This window comes from Anomaloglossus baeobatrachus, chromosome 6 (genome assembly GCF_048569485.1).
Source record: "Anomaloglossus baeobatrachus isolate aAnoBae1 chromosome 6, aAnoBae1.hap1, whole genome shotgun sequence".
NCBI lineage: Eukaryota > Metazoa > Chordata > Amphibia > Anura > Aromobatidae > Anomaloglossus > Anomaloglossus baeobatrachus.
In genome coordinates this window covers 301,532,556-301,554,844 of record NC_134358.1, presented here as the reverse complement: position 1 = coordinate 301,554,844, position 22,289 = coordinate 301,532,556, and the positions used below count along the sequence as shown (strand labels likewise).

General features: G+C 44.6%; 1 protein-coding gene across 1 annotated transcript in view; it reads left to right on the top strand.

Annotated features, from left to right (window-relative positions):
* Window positions 1-22,289, top strand: part of LOC142243222 (dynein axonemal heavy chain 5-like) — a 638,472-nt gene that overhangs the window by 354,983 nt on the left and 261,200 nt on the right. The window contains exon 56 of the mRNA XM_075314893.1: window positions 3,237-3,391. Within this exon, the coding sequence (XP_075171008.1) occupies window positions 3,237-3,391 (155 nt within the window). The remainder of the gene's footprint in view (window positions 1-3,236; window positions 3,392-22,289) is intronic.

The following is a 22,289-nucleotide window of genomic DNA, read 5'->3' as shown; positions in this document are numbered from 1 at the left end:
TATAAGTTAAAATTGGGAAGCAGCTACTTTCCCACATCCCAAAGGTGAACTGTGTCCCATACATTCTGTGATAATGGGATAACTGGGCTATAATTTGGGAGCCCCGTGGTGCCAGATATTGTCAGTGCAGCACAGGAATTTATCATTCTGCTCTATAGATTCTTTTTAATGAAGAGAAATATGATTTTATACTGTTTGTGATCTATTATAATGTAAATGAAGTAACCGTATTGTACCTTGTCAATATGTCTTGAGGCGATTAAAAGATTTGTACCATCTAATGAGAAGCACTAATAACTTTTTTTCGCATTAAATATAGAAAAAAATTAAATGTTAAACAATGTACCGTATATGCCGGCGTATAAGACGACTGGGCGTATAAGACGACCCCCAACTTCTGCCCTAAAAATATAGAATTTGGGATATACTCACTGTATAAGACTACCCCGCTCCCAAATGAAAAAAAAGTCTGCTTTGATTGCAACATGTTAATTTTAATTCCGCGAGAGCCGTACAATATGTTTTTAAAGGGCCATTGACAGATCAATCGCTCCAATGTTCACTTAGTACAGCAAGGAATGCTCCTCCCTGCTGTATAAAGCCACAACTGGACTGAAACAATGGTACTACACTCTGCTACAAACAGACACACACAACTCTGCTACAAACAGACAAACACACACAACTCTGCTACATACAGACAAACACATACAACTCTGCTACATACAGACAAACACACACAACTCTGCTACATACAGACAAACACATACAACTCTGCTACATACAGACAAACACACACAACTCTGCTACATACAGACAAACACATACAACTCTGCTACATACAAACACATACAACTCTGCTACATACAGACAAACATACAACTCTGCTACATACAGACAAACACATACAACTCTGCTACATACAAACACATACAACTCTGCTACATACAGACAAACATACAACTCTGCTACATGCAGACAAACACACACAACTCTGCTACATACAGACAAACACATACAACTCTGCTACATACAGACAAACACATACAACTCTGCTACATACAGACAAATACACACAACTCTGCTGCTCTGTGGGGCCTGTACCCGCGGCTCGGCGGGTACAGCACCCGCGGCATCGGCGGGGGGGGGGGGGATTGGCAGGGCATACATCTGGGGGGTTAGAAGCAGCTCACCGGGGCCCATAATAGGCACAAGTCCCCCTGTGTTAGATATCTCCCCCATAGTGCTGCCCATGGCCCCTATATAGATCGCACAAGTCCCCCTGTGTTAGATATCTCCCCCATAGTGCTGCCCATGGCCCCTATATAGATCGCACAAGTCCCCCTGTGTTAGATATCTCCCCCATAGTGCTGCCCATGGTCCCTATAGATCGCACAAGTCCCCCTGTGTCAGATATCACCCCCATAGTGCTGCCCATGGCCCCTATAGATCGCACAAGTCCCCCTGTGTCAGATATGGCCCCCATAGTGCTGCCCATGGCCCCTATAGATCGCACAAGTCCCCCTGTGTCAGATATCGCCCCCATAGTGCTGCCCATGGCCCCTATATAGATCGCACAAGTCCCCCTGTGTCAGATATGGCCCCTATAGATCGCACAAGTTCCCCTGTGTCAGATATGGCCCCTAGGCTGCTGCCCAAAGTAAAATAAAACCCTCTTTCCTTATCTCCTCCAGCGCTGAGCTCCCTCCTGTCTGGCTCCGTGCTTCTGTTCTTCCACTTCCTGGTTCTCAGTGCGGTCATGTGATCGGCACAGCAGACTGAGATCTCTGCCTGATCACAGTGGAAGCAGGGACACAGGGAGAAACGCTGCAGGGGTAAGGAAAGCTTTTTTATTTTAGAATGAGCAGCAGCCTGGGGGCCAAATCTAACACATGGGGGACATGTGCGATCACACTGGGACGCAGGCTCATATAATATGCACCGCTGCCCCAGCCCCTCACTGCGTGCGATTTCAGCACCATTGGAGATGGACAGCGGCTGTGCATATTATATGAGCGGGTGCAGGAGATCAAAGGCTGCAGCCCGCAGCGTTCCCCTGTGCTCCAGAGCTGCTGCCCCCACCTCCCCTGGACGCTGCAGTGTACATACACACCCCCCCCCGTATATCCGGCGTATAAGACGACCCCCCACTGTAGCCATTATTTTAAGGGGGTAAAAAGTCGTCTTATACGCCAGTATATACGGTAGGTGAAATACCTATTAAAAGCAATGAAATGTCACTATTGTTTTTCAAAGTATAAAAATCTTTAAATAAGTGAAGGTGGTACCGCCGAATTATATGTTACAGTAATATTATATCACTGTATGCACTGTCTTAAAGGGAATCGGTCAGCAGGTTTTTGCTATGTAAGCGGAAGCCAGCATGCTGTAGGGGTTAAAAAAACAAAAATCAGCTATGTCTCTCTTATCAGGCTCTGTGCTGTTGTTCACTTAAACTGAACGCTTTATCACTTGGTGATTAATTATCAATGCTGTGACTAGCTGGCTTGTCCCATGTTGGCCGACACACCCTCTCCTGTGATTGACAGATAGTGGTAAAGAGCCTGGTGTGGGTGGGGACTGCTCCCTGGGCCCAGCTACATGACTAAACCTAAGATTGCAGATTGTATCAGAATGACTGCAGCCAGTAATCTAAGTGATACACGATTGGATTCAGATTTTCCTTACCTACCTAATGCTGCTCTCAGATGAGGTAGCAAAAACCTGCAGACAGATTCCCTTTTAAGCCGCCATATGGATAGCCTATTAAATATTCTCATTTTAGATTAGGCTCAAAATTAAAACTTATAGCTCTATATGTTGTATCATCATTAAAGATTGCAAAAGAAAACAATAGAGGAAGGGGAAAAAATGTTTTCTGCACTGCTGTTGAAGACTTGAGGCTGAAAGAGTCCAGGAAACCTCAATAAATCAAATGCGGTTTATTCTACACGTTTTTTCAGCTTCTTCCTCCTGAGAAAGTGGAATTCCATTGACACACACAAAGCAGAGACATTCAGGAGTCTAAGATGATGGAAATGAACAAGATATCATGCAAATATTATTCTGCATTTTCTTAGTGAAATTTAACTTATTTAGTTAAAATTGTTCACAAAATATTTCCTCTCTTCCACTATTAGCAGACATAACAGTATGCCGGGAATTAATATTATATATGTATTTCAGAGTTATATGAGAGATACAATATTAATTAAAGATTATTTTTGATTATTCAGGATGCAATGATCCACCTTATAAAAATATCTCGCATTATTCGGACTCCACAAGGAAATGCATTGCTGGTTGGCGTTGGTGGGTCAGGAAAGCAGAGCTTGACGAGATTGGCTTCCTATATAGCGGGTTACCAGAGCTTCCAGATCACTCTGTCCAGGTAAATATGCCAATTTAGAAGTTGCAAAACTTGGACTAGAATTTTCGTAAAGCAACTGGGATCATCTGAACGAAAACCCTGGTATAAATGGTTTATTCACAATTTTCTGGGCTAAATGCTTATTTAGCAATATTTTATAGAGCTATTATCTATAAATTAACATACTTTATAACAAGCCTCATGTAAAGGATCACAGAAAACCAGTTGTTAATGTCTTACGCTTTTTTTATGCAATCCATTTACAATATATAGACATGGGGAAGAAGAATATATACTGCAGTGTCAGGTCCTGGGCGACTACAGTCCATTAGTGACATTGATTCTGGGGGCCCACTGTTCAGCAACATCCAATTTTACCTTACCCTTGTTCACAAATTTGCCTATGCGTCTATATAATTGATTTGTTAAATGAATAATGAGATGCTGCCTTTGAACATGATGTCTTAAAGGGTTATTCCTATCTCCAAGATCCTATCCCAATATGTAGTAGATATAATAATAGTATTAGAAAATACCTCCAATTAGAAATGTAGTATAGTTCTTCTGATTTGCTATGTTGCATACCCCATGTATGACATTGCAGTATTTTAGGTATCCATAGTTATGACCACGCATATAGGGACAGTTAGGTATCCATGGTTATGACCACTAACCCTAACTAAGCTGCAATGTCCAGCAAATGAGGTAAGAGGTATAGATAATCCAGAGAACTATACTACATTTCTAATTGGAGGTATTTGCTAATATTATTATTACACCTACTACATATTGGGATAGGATCTTGGAGATGGGAATACCCCTTTAAAGGGAGGCAATCACCAGGATTTTTGTATAGAACATAAAGCCAGTGCTATACTGACACTATCAGGCTGATTCTCTACATACCTTTAGTGGTCAGCTCGGATGTATAGGTTTTGAAATTCAAGAAAGTAAAGTTTATAAAATGGTCAGCTTCTTGAGTGACAGCAGCTGAGGATCAGATAATAGCTGGGGGGGTATTCATAGTTACCCACTCTCCCTGTTAGAATTAGCATATGTATTATACATTCAATTTACTTTTTCATTAGCAGGACCTGTGTGAGGTCATACCCATTTGACCAGAAGGGGCGGGGCCTCAGCAAACCGAAAAATGTTGCTTCCTGGTATAAGGTTTGTTGGCCGAGGCCCCGTCGCTTCTTGTCACATGGGTATGACCTCAGCACAGGTCCTTCTAGTGAAAAAGTAAATTGATTGTGTAATACTTATGCTAATTCTAACAGGGGGAAGGGATAACTATGAATAGACCCCCAGATGTTATCTGATCCTCAGCTGCTGTCACTGATGAAGCTGATAACTAAATGTATGTATAGAATCAGCCTGATAGTGCCAGTATAGCACTGGCTTTAGGTTATAGACAAAAATCCTGTTGATTAGCTCTTTATACTTAAAGGGAACCAAACTGCTCATGTAGGGTGGTGGGGCCCACTGAGGGATATATTTGATCCTATGTGAATAACTCAGTAATGTATTAATTTTTGACAATACACTGCAAAATTCTCTTTTTTTCCTGTTATGATTAAGTAAATGTGTTCACCATGAAGAAATATATTTTTATTCTTAAGCTTCACTTAAACTGACAGGTATCCTTAAGAATCTTCCAGTTTAAACAGGCTGCCTGATAAACATGAAAAATGTTCATTCATAGGGTGAAATGATTTTTTGTGTGGCGCAAGAGGTCAGAGTTCTTGGCGGTGCATCGTCCATTGCAAACAGGACTCCCCCTCCAGAACACAGGGGCAGCCTTTGTGTACTGGATGATTTATTACAGATCACTCAGTACAGATCTGTGCTCAGAATCATAAACGGCCACTTATCGGTAAAGTTTTCTTGATTGGCGTTTGTTTAGTTCCGACGTGTCTGTTTGAGTATATAGTCTAACTTTCCAATGTTGGTTAATTATTTTTCTCATCCAGTCAAGCTCAATATGAAAGTACATGTTGTTTTATATGAAGAGTTCGACTCACAAACTAGGGGACTTCACTAGAGATCATCCATTAGGCCCAGAGTTTGATATTATTATGGTGCTGTAATAAGGGGCTATGAAAACCGACATCCATATCTAAAACAAACTTTGTGTGTGAATTAAGCCAAAATAAGGATGAAAAATGATCTACTCCAACCTCTTATATTTTGTGAATTATTCAAACTACTTATGTAATGATATTACACGAGTTGGTGCCACATTTAGGGTTGCATGTTGTGTATGGATAAAGGGCATGTCCTCTGAATAATTTCCTTTAGTTAGTCTGTGGCACCTAGGGGGCAGGGGTGTTAACCTTACTCATCACCGGGCCGGTGTGGAGGTCTGGGATGTTGCGATGGCCTGCCCGATTTCTTGCCCCGAGGTGTCCACAATAAAAAGGGACAAGAGGTGGAGGTTGGGGACAATTATCGTGACGCCATCTGCGGTACATGGCCGGGGATTAGCCGCCACTGCTGTCGCTGTCCTCCAGGGCGGATGGTGGAAGCAGCAGAGATGGTGTCGCTCCCCATAGGTGGGGCGGGCCCCAGGGAGATGATGGAGGTAGTAGAAGTGTGTTGGGGTGCAGTTCTGAGGGCGCCGACAGTAACCAGACGACACAGATTGGTAGTTTCCTTTTACCTTACTGGTAACAGGTTGTAGTCCCGCGGTTACTGTGGTCCAGTCAGCCTGGTAGCAGGGAGGAATGTCTCTTTGCCAGGGACCTTGGATGCCTTCCTTTATGCAGTTTGGATGTCGGATCCACGTGGCTTGAAGCTACTTGGGGACCTCGGTTCTTGGTTGCTTGGTGCTATGTCCCTCTCTGACAGGCAGCGCAAGTCAGGTATGGAACCCGCGTGTTCCTCCGTGGCCCCGGGCTCTATTTTGCTACTTCGCCTTAGGGCTTTGTTGGTGGGGCAGGAAACATATAATCTCCTGCCCTCCGGGTTTTACTACTGAGCCTTTAGTACCTAGTAATCTAGGACTCTGTATCCATGTGAAATGTGCTCAGTCCTGGAAAGCTTGCTGACAGCTTTCTAACCGCAACGGTTGCTTTCCTCTCCTCCAGGGTTCTGAGGTTTCACTTTGTTTTTCTGACTAACCCCTTCCCATCCCAGAATGCACAGGGGAGGCTCGTCCCAACCAGGACTTGAGCTCCCCCTTCTGGTCTGAGTCAGGAAGTGTCGTGTGCAATGGTACCTGACAATGAGATCTTCCCCACTGCTTCCAGGCATAGCACTGTCCTCTAGGTGAAGAGAACAATGCCACTGTGGCTCCAGTGACCACTGGGGTGCACAGGTCCAACACTGTAAAATTAATGTACTAAATAATACGTGCTCAATATGCATATTATCTCCCCTAAAATATCTGCTCTATTAAATAGTTCTGTTCGGCTTGAAACAATTCTGGAGCATCATTTCTTAGAACTGGTCATTGAACTGTTATTCCTCCTGATAATTGTGAATATATTGCGTTTATATTCCAATTGGCCAAGGCTGTGTGTCTCATCTCCATTGGCATTCATTGGAAATCTTCCATGTGTGTTTAGAGACACCCCTAGCTTGTAACACCCAGTTGTCAATTTATTCAAATATTTCTAGACACAGCACAGTGAAAAGCTGGAAGAAGAGTTTAACATTTTTACAGTATAACTCCTCCACACCCTGAAAAGCATTATGCCAAATAAGTTTCAATGTCTTTGCTTAGGAACCTGGAGTCGCTAATTTAGGTAGACTTTAGCTTGGCTGTTATAAAATATTCATCCTAAATTGTCATTGTTTGCAAAGCTCTTCTATCTTTCCATGAGTTAAATCAATGACTTTAATAAAACCAACAAGATGCAATTGTCAGTTAGCGTCTGCAAGCAATCGGTGGAATATACAAATGTTGAGCCTTCAGCTGTCTAATGAGTTCAGTGGCCCTTCAGCAGAATACAGGATAATTGCAGGTTTCTATATATGTCTTGCCGTGATGACAGATTTTATGTAAAGGGGGAAAGAAATATCCTCGACCGATAGCTGTTAACTGTGCAGTGCAATGATTTAGCCACTAATGAGTCTAACTCCTTCAAGACACTCATTAATGCAGGCTGAAAATGGAACAATTTTGTTTCTCGCGATAAGGATTTTTGAGCATTTTACTGCTTGACGAGGAGACAAAATGTGCTCGAAAAACAGATCTAGTCTATTGACCTCCTGTAGACTCCTGCACTCTGCTCCTTTTTAATGTTGCGACCACATATTTTCAGAAAGGAAGTTCAGTTCTTGGTTTTCAAACGCATACTGTCATGTGGGTGGTTCTGTATTAGCTTCATTATCAATTACCACACACACCTGAATGTAAAGGGTGCTTTACACGATTCGACATCGCTAGCGATAGCACCCATCCCCGTCGTTCATGCGACATGTGGTGATCGCTGCCGTAGTGAACAATATCGCTACAGCAGCGTCACAAGCACATACCTGTTCAGCGATGTCGCTGTTGCTGCAAACAATCCCTCCTTCAAGGGGGAGGTGCGTTCGGTGTCACAGCGACATCACAGTGGCGTCACAAAACGGCCACCCAATTGAAGAGGAGGGGACGAGATGAGCGGCCGGAACATGCCGCCCACCTCCTTCCTTCCTCCTTTCCGATGGACGCAGGTAGGATGATGTTCGTCGTTCCTGCGGTGTCACACACAGCGATGTGTGGTGCCGCAGGAATGACAAACAACCTGCGGAATGAAACACCAACGGCATTATAATTTGGAGCGACGTGTCAACGATCAACGGTTTTTGCCGTTTTTGCGATTGTTGATCGTCGCTCCTAGCTGTCACATGCTGCGATGTCGTTAACGACATCGGATGTACGTCACAAACACCGTGACCACGACGATATATGGTTAGCGATGTCGCAGCATGTAAAACACCCTTAACAGCTTTCTTCACTTTTATTGAAAGCGCTGGCCCATAAAATACTGTACAAACACTGCACAATCAAAGAATTACACACATTAGAAGTCTCAGAAATATGACATCTATACTTTATCTACCTGATGGGTAAAAATATTCCCTTTATATAGCGCTATTAATTCCACAGCACTTAACATACATCGATAACACTGTCCCCATTGGGGATCACAATCTAAATTCCCCATCTGTATGTCTTTGGAGAGTGGGAGGAAAACTGAGAAATGGGAGAAAACCCACACAAACACTGGGAGAACGTACAAACTCTTTGCAGATGTTGTCCTTAGTGGGATTCGAACCCAGGACCTCAGCGCTGCATAACTACAGTGCTAATCACTGAGCCATAGTGCCATCCGTGAATAGTAACCACGACCCCAGTCAACTTTTTGTGTCTTGGTATGAAGGAGATATATTTTAATTTTTCATAAACAGAACTACATAGTTTTATTTTGTAGCTTTTTTTATTTCCTTTTTATTCTCCATGCAATGATCTTTTTTTTATTATTAAAGGGTTATCCAATACATGGTGCTTCGGTGAGCACTGCAGCCTCTTTATTGCCATCTTAATCTTTAAAGAAAATAATAAACATTCGATAGCGATCGGATGAACCATTATTAGATTCACACCTATTTCTCCCGACTCTCCCAAACACACTTGTGAGCTCTGCCGGGCGTTTTCCTGTTTTCTGTAAGAAAGTCGCTACGGGAATCATTGGGCACCAGTTTACCTCCCCACCAAACAGAAGGATCGGGTGAATGGAATTTAACCGCCTGATAATTTTGTCATCCAACAAAACCTGTGGAGGGACACAAATTTGACAAGTTTCGTCATCTTTTAATCAATGCTTATTTGGTCTTTACAATGATTTGTAGAGCAGACTCGATATTTTTTGCTGCAGTTGTGCCTGTATTGCTGCTTTATCCCATTCATTTGCAATAATGATGATACAGCCGTCACCGGAATGCCGTCTGCCTTCCACTGTTGATTACAAATTTAACTGAGAAGTGGCCTCCTACAGGCTAATATGACTATTGATGGCCTATCTTACAGAAAGGTTAATCATTCTTTAAAACCTGGATAACCCCTTTAACTGCTAAGTGTATGATTTTGTACTTCCAGATATGGTGCAATTTGCTGCATTAGGACATAAATTTACATCAGGATGGCATGGACATAGACATTGTGTCCGTGCCACCTGCAGTGGGTGCAGACTGTAATATACAGTAGAGCTGCCACTGCATCTGCTAGCTCAGATCAAAGCAGTTCCCATTGCCACGCTCCTATCCCAATATGTAGTAGGTGTAATAATATTGATAGCATTCGAAAATACATCCAATTAGAAATGTAGTATAGTTCACCTGATTAGATATGTTGCTACCTCATGTGCAGGGTATTATGGTAGCTTAGGTATCCATGGTTAGAACCACGCATAGAGTAACAGCTAGATTGTAATGGTCGTAACCATAGATACCTAAGCTACTATAATGCCTTGCACATTAGGTAAGGGACATAGCTAATCAGAACTATACTACATTTCTAATTGGAGGAATTTTCTAATATATTACACCTACTACATATTAGGATATGACCTTGGTGATGGGAATACCTCTGTAACTCAAAGATCATGGTACATGGCAATTGCAGTATCTGAGGAGTTGGACAGAGGGAGAGTGCTTCTTCTGTCTGCCCATCAGCTGCTGATCGGTGGCTATGGGAATCGGTGGCCTAGCAATGTGTCTCTGCGTCTGCCATGTACAAAGGCCTATTAAGTCCTGCTAGAGGTAGAATTATATTATTATTGTAAGCCACATAATTGCTGTCTCTGTTCATTCTGTTTCCAATTTAAGATTTTATTGAGTTTTTAAAGAAATACAATATGAGAACATACATCCATGCTATAACAAATGATGCGATACACAGGCTTCATAATATTATATGGATGGTAGCAATAATACATGGATAATCATTTAAAACCTTAGATAATAGTAAAACAAGAAGAAGAGGTTAAGACAAGTGGTAATCACAGAATCCAAAGAGGGAAGGTGTTTCAAAGGAAGGAGAAGGGAGAGAGAAAGCAGGGTAGCAGCAGGGTAAGGCGACCGGGACTGATACATTGTCCGGTAAGCTAAGAGTTGTCGAAAGGGTGGTGTATGCTGTCTAAAAGAGAAAAAGCCAGGTGCCCCCATTTCGGAGATTAAATTAGTTCAAGAAATTTTTTACTGGACAGGAAAGACTCCCACTGGAACCACTTAGTGGCTGTCTCTACCGTCTGCCCTCGTGACTGGGCCATCACCATTTCCATACGGTGGATCACATTTACCTCTGTTACCCACTCATCCACCGTTGGGGGGGTCGAGTCTTTCCAGCGCCGCGGGATCACTGTCTTAGCGACCTGAAGAAGATGGCCCAGGACAGTTTTCTTAAAAACCTTCTCCGATACTTTGAAGATAAACAGTAAAACTGCCTCCGGGCGACTGGGGACTACAATCCCTGTGACCCCTTGTATGGCTGCTAGTACTTTGCTCCAAAAGACCGACAGGCTCGGGCAATGCCACCAGATGTGGGACATGGTGCCCCCTTGGGCCCCACAACGCCAGCAAGTGTCCGGTATTTCGGGGCACCACATATGGAGGGACTCCGGGACCCTGTACCACCTGGAAAGAATCTTATAGCTGGTTTCCTGCATCCTAGTGGCAACCACGGACCTGTGGGTCAGACGGAAACAATGCTCCCATTGATTCCCGGGAATCGTTTGATTGAGCTCCAACTCCCATGCTGTACAGAAACGAGGAGGCAGTACCTCCACTGCACTAGTCATAAGCTTGTACACCCTTGATATTGCATGACGCGTATCAGAGGACCCGGTGCAAAGTGTTTCAAAAGGAGTCGGGGGCAAGGGATGAGCCGTGACAATGTCTTGGGAGATCAGAAAATGTTTGAGTTGGGCATATTCAAAATGGAATCTCAGTTTGAAATTACGGCTCTCCACCATCTCCAGAAGTGGGACAAGGGACCCCCCTGGGGCTACCCGATTTAATCTCAAGGGATTCAGTTTCGTGCTTCCCAGAAAATTGTTAGATGATGCTCCCGGTAAGAACTCCGGGTTATCGGTTAGTGGCATAAGGGGCCCCCTAGGCTGGATCATGAGATTGCCCGATGACACAGAGTGAATCGTTTTCAATGTTTGTTTGGTGCTATAGGACATCTCGATCTTATGTTTGGTGAGGAGCGGCCAGGTCCATGGCAGAGTCAGTAAAGATAGGGGGCACAAATCTTGAGCCAGGCAAACCCAAAGCTTAGAACCAGAATTATGCAGAAAATCCAGGACCCTGGCGTGAGCGGCCGCTAAGTAGTACCGCCTGCAGTCAGGCAATCCCGTCCCTCCCGCACCCTTGGTCCTAATTAGGACGTTGCTCCCTATACGAGCACGTCTCCCAGACCAAACAAATCGACCGAATATGCGCTGCATCTTGGCCCAATAGATTGCTGGAACATAGACCGGAACCGTCTGTATTAAATACAGCAATCTCGGCAGAGCCGTCATCCTGAGTGCGTTGATCCTGCCGAACCATGAAAGGGTGCCCCTATGCCACAGAGCCAAATCCCCCTCAAGCCGTAACAGGAAGCTTTTGTAGTTTAATTGAAAAAGTCTGGACAGGTCAGATGGGATCTTAATGCCCAGATATCCAATATTGCCTTGTGGTGGCCATCTAAAAGGGAAGTTTGGTTTTATAACATTCACAGTTGCTTGGGGTAGGGAGATATTTAGAGCCTCTGATTTATCGAAATTAATTTTAAAATTGGACCACTTACTAAAACGGTTTAGCTCTAGCATTAAGGACGGGAGGGATGTGATGGGATTACACAGATATATAAGGAGATCGTCGGCAAATGCGGCGCATTTATGCTCCCGATTGGCGATTTTGATTCCCCGAATGTCCGGGTTGGCTCGAATGGCCGACAATAAATGTTCCATGACTAGGACATACAGTAAAGGTGACAAGGGGCAACCCTGCCGGGTCCCGTTTCGAATGGAGAAGGGTTTCGACAAAGTGCCATTAATCTTAAGGTGAGCAGTCGGGGAATGGTATAAAGCCATAATTTTAGACGAGAAGACTTGTCCCAGGCCTATATGGACTAGGGTCTGTGAGAGTGACTGCCAGGAGACTCTGTCAAAAGCCTTCTCAGCGTCCAGGGACAGCAACATTAAAGGAAGTTTTTTAGTATGTGCATGTTGAATTAAATCCAGGGTTTTTATGGTATTGTCCCTCGCCTCTCTACCCGGGACAAATCCGACCTGATCAAAGTGGATCAAGTCAGGGAGCAAAGGGCCCAATCTATTTGCCAAAAGCTTGGCATAAATTTTTAAATCTACATTAAGAAGTGATATTGGTCTAAAACTACTGCACGCCATGGGGTCTTTTCCGGCTTTACGGAGTAGTGAAATGTGCGCCGTGGTGGAGTGGGGTGGGAAGGGTACAGAATCTGAGATTGAATTAAAGGAAAGGAGCATTAGGGGCGCTAATTGGTCTGAGAAGGATTTATAAAATTTGGCGGGGAATCCATCGGGGCCTGGACTCTTATTACCAGGAGTGTCGCGGATCACTGCTAATAAGTCCTCCAGTAAAAATGGGCTTTCCAGACTATCAATTACAGAGCTGTCGAGACATCTAAAAGGTGAGGACATTAAAGGACATTCGTCACTCGACCTGGGGGGCTCGACAGGTAAATTATACAGCCTGGAATAATATTCATGAAAGGTATTTGAAATGTCTGGGGTGGCATAGAGTATTTCATCGCGTGGGTTCTTGATGCAGGATATGAGGGTATGGGCTCTTTCTTCCCTCAGCGCGTTAGCCAACAACCTACCCGGTTTATCCCCAAATTCATAGAACCTCCCCTTTCCCACCTGTATTAGACGCTGGTATGAGGAGTCAAGCAATTTTTTAACCTCAAACCTAGCTTGTAAGAGGGCTTGTAAATTTTCGGCTGATAAGGCTCGCTTATGGATGAGCTCCAGTCTAGAAACCTTGCGCAGAGCTTTTACTATGTCCTGGGTCTTTTCTTTTTTGACTCGGGACCCGTGCTTAATAAAAATACCTCACAGGACACATTTCAATGCTTCCCACTTATAAGTGGGGGCTGTGTCATCTACTGAGTGGTCCTCCATGAACCGTGCAATGGAGGTCTGAATATCTGTAACACAAAGCTCATCCAGCAGCAACGACTCATTCAGCCGCCACGACCCTCTGGGGGCCGCAAGAGAGGGGATCTCAATCGTGCAATACACTGGGGCATGGTCCGACCACAGAATGTTATCCATTCCCGTGTGTTGAATCCATGGAAGCGCGCTATGTTGAATTAGTATGTAATCAAGACGACTATATGAGTCCTGAGTGTGGGAGTAGAAACTATAGTCTCTATCCGATGGATGTTGTATTCTCCAGGTATCAAACAATTGAATACGCAGTAGAGCTTTTTTAATGCGTTTAATGGTGGTGTATGCAATACTGGATTTCCCCTTAGAGTTATCTAGTTTGGGGTCAAGGGTGACATTAAGATCGCCACATAAAAACACCGTACCCTGTATCAAGGGGATTGCGGTATCGATCAGGCGGGAAACAAAGCTGTCCTGTTTTTGATTTGGGGCGTATGCATTAATTATTGTGAAAATGTGAGTCCCCACCCTCAGTGAGAGAATAAGATATCTTCCAAGACTATCTGTCGTGCACTTTAGAATTTGGTGTGGGAGTGATTTATGGATGGCTATCGCCACTCCTTTAGAGCGGGAGTCTGGGTTGTCCGAGGATACCCATGTCTGGTAATATTTATTTTTAAGAATAGGGGCATGTCCTTGTTTAAAGTGTGTCTCCTGGAGGCACACTATGCTCACCTTCCGTTTATGAAGATGGTAAAGTATCTGTGACCTTTTCTCCGGAACATTGAGGCCCCTGGCATTAAAGGATGCGATGGTTAGGTCCGCCATCTATAAGAGAATAAGACATTAGAAATATATAATAGAGGGGATCGAACACGATCAGCCCGGCCGCCGAAGATAAAAAGAAGAGAAGATTGAAGATGAGTAGGATGAGGCTGGAAAAAGAGGAAGAGAGAAAAGAAAACAGGGATAACATCAGGCAAAAAAACCTTGTACAGTAAACTATAACCGAACAGACGTTCCTAGGGAACATATCCGCCTCCTCAAGGCAGGACAGAGGAACCCAACCTATTTGGGGAGTAAGGATGTCAGACACGACCAAGTAGAGCTCTGGTTATCCTAAATGTGTTTAGTATATACAAAGGTTCCGGCAAAGGTATCGAGTGTATATATAATACGGGCGTTGGATAAACTGAAAGGCAACATGCGAGAGTCAAGTAACTCCAATAACTGCAAGTGGTATAAGTCATCGGAGCGTGCCGCGCTCCTAAGCCTCTCCATCTCGGTTATCGAGGACGACCTGCTCTACGGCCCCTCTCTCCTCTCGGAGGCAGCCCCTTGTTAGACCCAGGGGGTAGCGTTGGTCTGGAAGAAGCAAGCCGTCCCCTGGGCACCCACTGCTGGAGTAGAGTGGTCGGCCAGTTAGCAATATGGATTGTAGGCAGATTCAGACTCTCAACAAACACCGGCAAGTCCTCTGGCGAACGTAGGACCATCCATCTGGAGTCCTTCTGCACCGATAAGGAGAATGGAAATCCCCATCGGAACGGTAGGCCCCTCTCTTTCAAAGCATTGAGAAGAGGCTTGAGAGTCGCACGTTGGGCCAGTGTGTGCCGTGAGAGATCTGGCATGATGCGTATGGTAGAGCCATTATATGACAAGTTCTGCTTCCTCCTGGCTGCTTGTAGGATGGCCTCTTTTGCTGCGAAAAAATGCACTCTGCACATGATATCCCTCGGACGGGGGTCATCTGGATCCGGGGGACGTAAAGCCCTATGGGCTCTATCGAGCTCGAGGGGGGCCCCTGGTGGCCTCTTCAGCAGATTGTTAAAGATAGAACGGAGAGCAGCAGGTATGTCAGGAGCGGCAATAGATTCTGGAATACCTCTAACTCGTAAATTGTTCCGTCTGTTTCTGTTCTCTAAGTCGTCTACATGTTGTTGAAGGGCAAATAGTTGCTTGGATTGGTTTTCAACAGTCTCTTGAATAGATTGAATAGACGCCTTAGAATTTGATTGTTGCTCGGTCAGGGTATCGACCCTGTGAGTAAGTGAGGAGAGATCTTGCCGTAGTTGGATAAACTCTTGTTTACACTCCGCCACCACTTGATTAGCCAGTGCTGCAATGTCGTTCTTGGTGGGGATCGCTTGCAACAGTGACCGTAGGTCTGCCAGGGAGGCCGGGCGGTCCTCGCCCATCGAGGTGGTAGCGTGAGACAAATTGGGGTATGAATAGAAAGAGTCCTGTATAGCTGGACCATATATTAGTGTTTGCGGTTGCGTGCTTTGGGAGTTCTTCATATCATCCCATATCAGTGGCATGGACGTGTGGCGCATTGGGGGTGTTCCCAATACCCTGGGCCCTCCATCCCTGGGAATCAAAATGCCCTTTTCTCTGTCTGTGGCTGTCGGGCTCTCAGCCCAGGAAGAGCCAGTGGACCATCGATCTGGGGAGGGGGGGTTGCTTCCCTCTGAAGTATCCCCCAGGATTCGCTGGCAGCTACCCAGGATTCAGGTGGCTCTCCTGTATTTCCAGCATCCCCTGAAGGTCTTTTAACCCCTGGTGTAGACGCCTGGCTGGTTGCTTTACCCCCCTCTCTGGTTGGAGTCCCGCTCCCCAGGCCCTCCCGCGGTCCCCGTACCTGGGTCCTTTCTCCCAGCAGTCCTTCTGGGCAATTCGCTGCTCCCTCCTTTCCTCTAGTTGTCGGACCTGTGTACGCAGACAGGGGCAGCGGTGCCTGCAGCGCGGCTTCCCCGTGCAGCGCCTGCCTCTTTCGTGCCCGGGCCTGCCACTGTGCTGCATCTTCTGGGCCCGAGCACACGGGCACTCCGTGTGCACACGCCGCATTAGTCTCCGTTCCCCTAATGCCGGCTGCCGGTGAGTCATCAGGATTACCCGGCTCCAGCAGAGATACCTCGGGGCGTGAAGCAGGTAAGACGCCTGCTGCGGCCGACCCATCCTCCCTTCCCGGTCTACTGGACGGCGTCTCTGTAGCGCGGCCGCCATCTTGGAATGGCGCCGCAGATGCTGCCGCTTCCTCTACCGCAGGGGATCCACTGATTCCTGCCGTCCCCGCGTGTTCTTTGGAGGGTCCTTCCTTGTCATGTGGGGACCCAGCCGCCTCACTCCTTCCCTGGATCTTCGGGCCCATCGCCCCAGCGTACACCGGTGCAGGGGCCCCTTCAGGCTGTAGTTCTCTCCCAGGCTGTGAGGCTGTCCCAGGCTCCCGGGAGCGGCTGAGGTACACCCCAATCGTGCCCTGAGATGCAGAAAGTTGCCCTGAGGTGTTGGGCTTGTTTTTCTTGGTGGATTTGCCCATTTTATATATATTAAACCGGCCCTATGGAAGGATATTTAGAGGAGCTCTAACAAGCAGCTTCCTCACTCGGCCATGACCGGCTCCGCCCCCGTCTCTGTTCATTCTGATCCCCAAAAGTGTAATAAAAATTACTCAAAAATTTACTTGAACCTCAAATTGGTGCTAATAAAAACTCCAGCTTGTCCCACAAAAAAATAAACCTGCAAACTGTTGTTGACAGAAAAATGTAAAACATATAGCAATACAAAAACTGATTACTTTTATTCAAATCTGTCCAAAAAAAGACATCATACAGCTACATTGGCACACAAAAATGTCTCCTAGAATGGTACAATTAAAAAAAAATAAAGTAAAAAATTGGTCCTTAAGGCCAAAAAAGGCTTAATAATTAAAGGGCTTGTCAACTACTTAAGAATTGATGACCTATATTTTGGATTTGTCAATAAAATTCAATAATCTGAATAAAATATCTGCTGCTGATAGATCGGGGGTATCTGTCACCTAGCACTTCAGCAATCAGTTCCTAATATTGATGATATTTCTTAAGGAAAGGTCATAAGTATCAAAGTGGTGGGCAGTCGCTTTAAGGGGTTAATATACTTTATATTTAGTAGAAATATTTATCTTGGTAATGTATAGAAAGGATTAAAAAAATATATTATAAACGGGCATCATTTATATTTATACCTTGGATAGCACACAATGGCAACTCAAATAAAGTACTACAATCTGTCACATACTGGAAGGTGACCAACTGTGCATATTGTCACCAGTAAGTCAATCTAGCAGACACTTCGTTGCAGAAGCCTTAAGGTCCTTTTACATGGACTGACTGGCAGCACAACACAACTGTCGATCGGTAAAGTTGTACCGACCTGCAATAATTGAAATGACTTTACTCAGACAAAAGTTCACGATACACACTGAGAGATTTATACTAGATCGCTATCCGCATAAGTTGCCATGATTCTCCGCAGTATGATAGATGAGAAAAATGATTTTTTTTTACTGTGCACAAAAGATCATTTAACACTATGAACGAGCATTTTCCTAGTGTATTGGATGATTGGGAGCCTGCAAGATAATTGCCAAATAAACGTTTTACCATGCATGTTCATGACTAGCATTGTATATGCAGCTCAAGGCTCCAATCACATTTGCATTATGCTTTCTTTTAAGTCATTGTTGCATTTAGTTTATTTCAATTAGTTACTAGAGCTGTCTTTTATAGGAGACGTTTTGTAAAAAAATGTTGGCACATACACACACAGCAGTGAGGATTAATCAGACTGGAGCACTTTTGTCCCAAGTGTGAGAACTCCGGGTGGGGGTGGGGGGTCAGGGATCAGAAGGTCTCCCTGTTTGGTGAATCTTTAGATCCATTTTAGAATTTGCTCATCTCATATACTAAGTAGGAGCATATTAATTACATTTCGTGTTGAAGGGGTTAAGATCTCTTTTCTGTCCTGCTGAGATGGACTTGTAGCTATTAATCTCAGCTGCAGCCATGCCCTTCCACTATATAAACTCAATCTTCACACACACTCCTATGCCGGCTATAGCTCATTCTATAACTGACCACTTTGAAGGAGCCAGGCTCTGAAGCAGCTGAGGTGTTGTTACTGCTGGAGCTGAGAAGCTTCCTGCTTGAGTGGCTGTGGAAAACTATTTGTTCTGTCTTTCCCGTTTGTCTTCTCTTCCTCATGTTGTCTTATTGTAGTGGCGAGACTAGCGGCTCATTGGCCTTCACACTAGTCAGGGTGAGTTCAGGGCCAGTAAGGGCCTAGGCATGTGACACGCCCACACTGGGGCTGTGAGGCACTCGTTACCGGGCAGGTCCTTGTCTGGGAGGAGGCCCAGTTCCATGACCCTGGTAATGTCGTTTTAAAGGGATAATAAATGGGGATGATAGTTTGTGACACCACCTGTGGTACTCAACCAGAGATAGCCGACGCTGCGAGATGTGGACCGCTGGGGCAGATGGTGACGCAGCTTGGTTGGTAGAGCTGGGCCCCAGGCCTGTTGTGAGTAGTAGTCTTTGTAATTGATGGTGGGACTTAACGTTGGGGTACAGGACTGAGGACGCTGGTAATATCTGGACAACACAAAGGCCATAGTTTCCTTTACCTTTTACTTGGTAGTTGATGGTACAGGTCCGGGAAACTGGTCCAGCAGGTAACGGAGGTCCGGTCAGCCTGGAAACAATGGAGGGGATCCACCCAGCCAGGTGGGTTGTAGGCCTTCCTTTTAGCGCTCTAATGTGCGGGTCCCTGCGGCTTAGAGCTACACTGCGACCCTCTTCCTCGTGGTGGTAGTCGTTCTACCTGTAAGGCAGGCAGTGCAAGCCTTTCACAGGTACCGCTCCTGCCGTCGCGGCTCCGGGCTCAACTTTGCTGCTTTATCTTCGGGTGTTCTGTGGGGCCAGGAGACTTGCCATCTCCTGCATGTCCGGGTTTAACTGATGGGGCTTTAGCACCCACGCAGCCTAGGGACCCTAGTGTTCTGCTTCCTGCGCTTGGTCCTGAGAGAACTATGTCGCAACTCTCTTCCCAGAGACTGTCTTCACTCTTCTCCTTATTTGTTCTGAATAGTTCCACTTTCTGTGTGTTTGTGTTCCTAACTCCTCCTCCAGGCCAGAATGCATAGGGTGGGGGAGCTCCCCTCTAACAGGGTTCTTGAGCTCCCCCTTCTGGTCCGGAGTAGGAAGTGTTGAGCGCTGGTGTACCTAGCATGGGAGACCCCCCCCCCTTGCTTCCAGGCATAGCATCACCCCTTGTGAGCAGGGCAATGTTATTGTGGCAACCGGACCATTGGGGTGCCACACATGTGACTGTGCACTGGGGGAAGGACCCGACTAGGGACATTAGGGAGTGCAGGGATTAACCTCAGGTGAGTGTTAGGAGGTGACCCTGCTCCCCTCTTGCTAGTGCCATCTCTTATATTGTTCACTTGGTGTACCCTTTTTTTTTTTGTTACTCACCAGGGGTCCTCTTGTCCCAAGCGTGACAACTTTGAGGCAAAAAGAGTGCTTACCTTTTAACTAGACATACCTGTTCACTTTTAAAAGTCACACACTTGGTTATTAGTTGCAATAGTAGCAAATCGCATCATATAACATTCTTTATATGCTGCATGTGTTCATTAAACCTATTGTTGCATTGTACCATTATCATATTATGTCCTACAGTAAAATGAGACTTCTGTTGGATTTTCTGGTGGTCCAGTGTTTTTAAGGAAGTGTTTATAAATTAAATATAAAGCTGGAAAATTTTTTGAAATCCTTAGAGGTTGACTACAATATTCTTGATGGTCTATCATAAGGACCGGCCATCAATATCTGCTCTGTAGAGGGTGAGTTCCGCAGTACCCGGCCGCAACCACTGTAGTTTTGACGGCGCTACTATGTTTGGCAACATCAAAGAATTTTCAGCTGAAAAGATAGGCTGTCAATAAAAAAAATAGTGACTAACCCCTTTAAGTGTTTTTCTTTTCTTGTGTTAACATTTTGCAAATATGTAGCTGCTCCAATACTCGGGCACTTACTGTTTCTTTCTCTAGCAGCCAGCCAGTCCGGCCATCCATCGATTTCTGCTGTCTTTCCTGTGTTACTTTGCTGCATATCAACAAGGGATTGCAGACCATTTATAACAAGAAACCTATTGCTATTACATGAAAGAATAAATCAATGTCTAATTACATCAATATTTTATTATGCTGCTGTCATTAAGCGGCATGTCAAATTGTTTAATACTGTAGTGGTAATGGTTGTTAATATTATAATATTATGCAATGTTTTATTCTAGTGACTTTAGTTTAAATATTAATTCCCTAATGTTCGATACTTAAGACCATAGACAGGTGTTCAGAACCGCAAAAAGACTTGTAAATTTGCCTTTTGAAAGATGTAATAGCCAAGATTCTAAATACTTCCCTGCCTGGAGCTAGTATATGTGAAAAGCAAACAATTGTGTTACCTTGAGGAGGGCTAAACAATTAAATCTCAGTCAAACTTCCAGATGGTGTTTTATAGAAATCCCATTTTGTAAATGTGCTGTAATGATGACTTGTTCACTTTCATTTACAGCCAAGTCAATGGCCGTACCTTGGCTTTCTTTTAAGTTTGCTTAAGTTTAAAGGTCTAAAAAGAATGGTTACGGTAATAGGTAATTTAAAGGGAACCTGTCACCAGTTTTTCCCAGTATAAACTAAAGCCACCATCTTTAATTAGTCTTTTACAGCAGTTCAGCAACCTGTATATAACAATCAGAAAAAAGACACAACACTTATAAATGTTATAGGCTGGAAACAGAACTAAATTAAAACGTTCCCCACTAAGGAGTGAATTGAGTAAACTGGTGAAGTACTCCCATAGAGCACATACACAAGAATAAAAAAGGAGTAAACAAGAATCACCTTAGTAAAATATAATTTTTATTTATATTTATAAAAACAGTTGCTTGTTATATATTGAGGTTGGCAAGAGAAATGACCAGATCAGATGGAGCAATTATCAATGATGATACATGTGAAAGGATCCCGAACCCTGTATAAGTCAGTGGAGATCCCGATCCAACGGGCTTGACTCAAATAACAAGTGTAATAGAAGTCAATGATTGAGCAGCTCAGCTGTTCACCCCACATACAGCCAGCCATAAACAGCATTTCTGGGGCAGGAAGACAGATTTTTTTGGTTACGCATCCGAAAAAGTTGAATGGCTCTTACTGGGAGTCAAAACAGAGTCTTTGAGCGACTCTCACTGGGCCGAGCACTGAGTGTACCTGAGCACCCCAATGCTCAAACGATTGGTTAGCATATGAACAGCACCTGAACTCAGACACCGATTTTTTTTATTTTTTTTTTTAAAAAGACCGTGTTTGGGTTCGAGCCACTGAAACCCAGTGTTTGGCAGGAACCCGCACCTTGACAGTTCGGGGTCTCTCATTTCTAGTGATGAGCGGAGCCGTAAATGTTCGTGTTCAATGGGCTGTGCTGGACTTTCAAAAATAAGCTCTGTTTGGGCCAGTGGTTGACCAAAACGTGTCTCCGGACACCAAACCCCATATGTGTTGATGGAGACCTGAACTTGTATGCTATAAAAAGGTCATAGTAAGGGCTAGGGGGTTGCAAAGGAAATAAAAATGCAGATAAGAGCAGGACAATTGGTTTGCAAGCAAATGTGGATAAGGAAATTACTTATATGGTTTCTGTCACTGTAGCAATCATGGTTACATAGGAATAGAGTTGAGCGCGGTTCGTGGTTCGAGGTTCTCCAGTTCTAGGCTCGAGTGATTTTGGGGCCTGTTCTAGATCGAACTAGAACTCGAGCTTTTTGCAAAAGCTCGATAGTTCTAGAAACGTTCGAGAACGGTTCTAGCAGCAAAAAAACAGCTAATTCCTAGCTTGGTTTCCGCTGTAATAGTGTAAGTCACTCTGTGAATCACACTATTATGACATTTCAGTGTATAGTGTGCG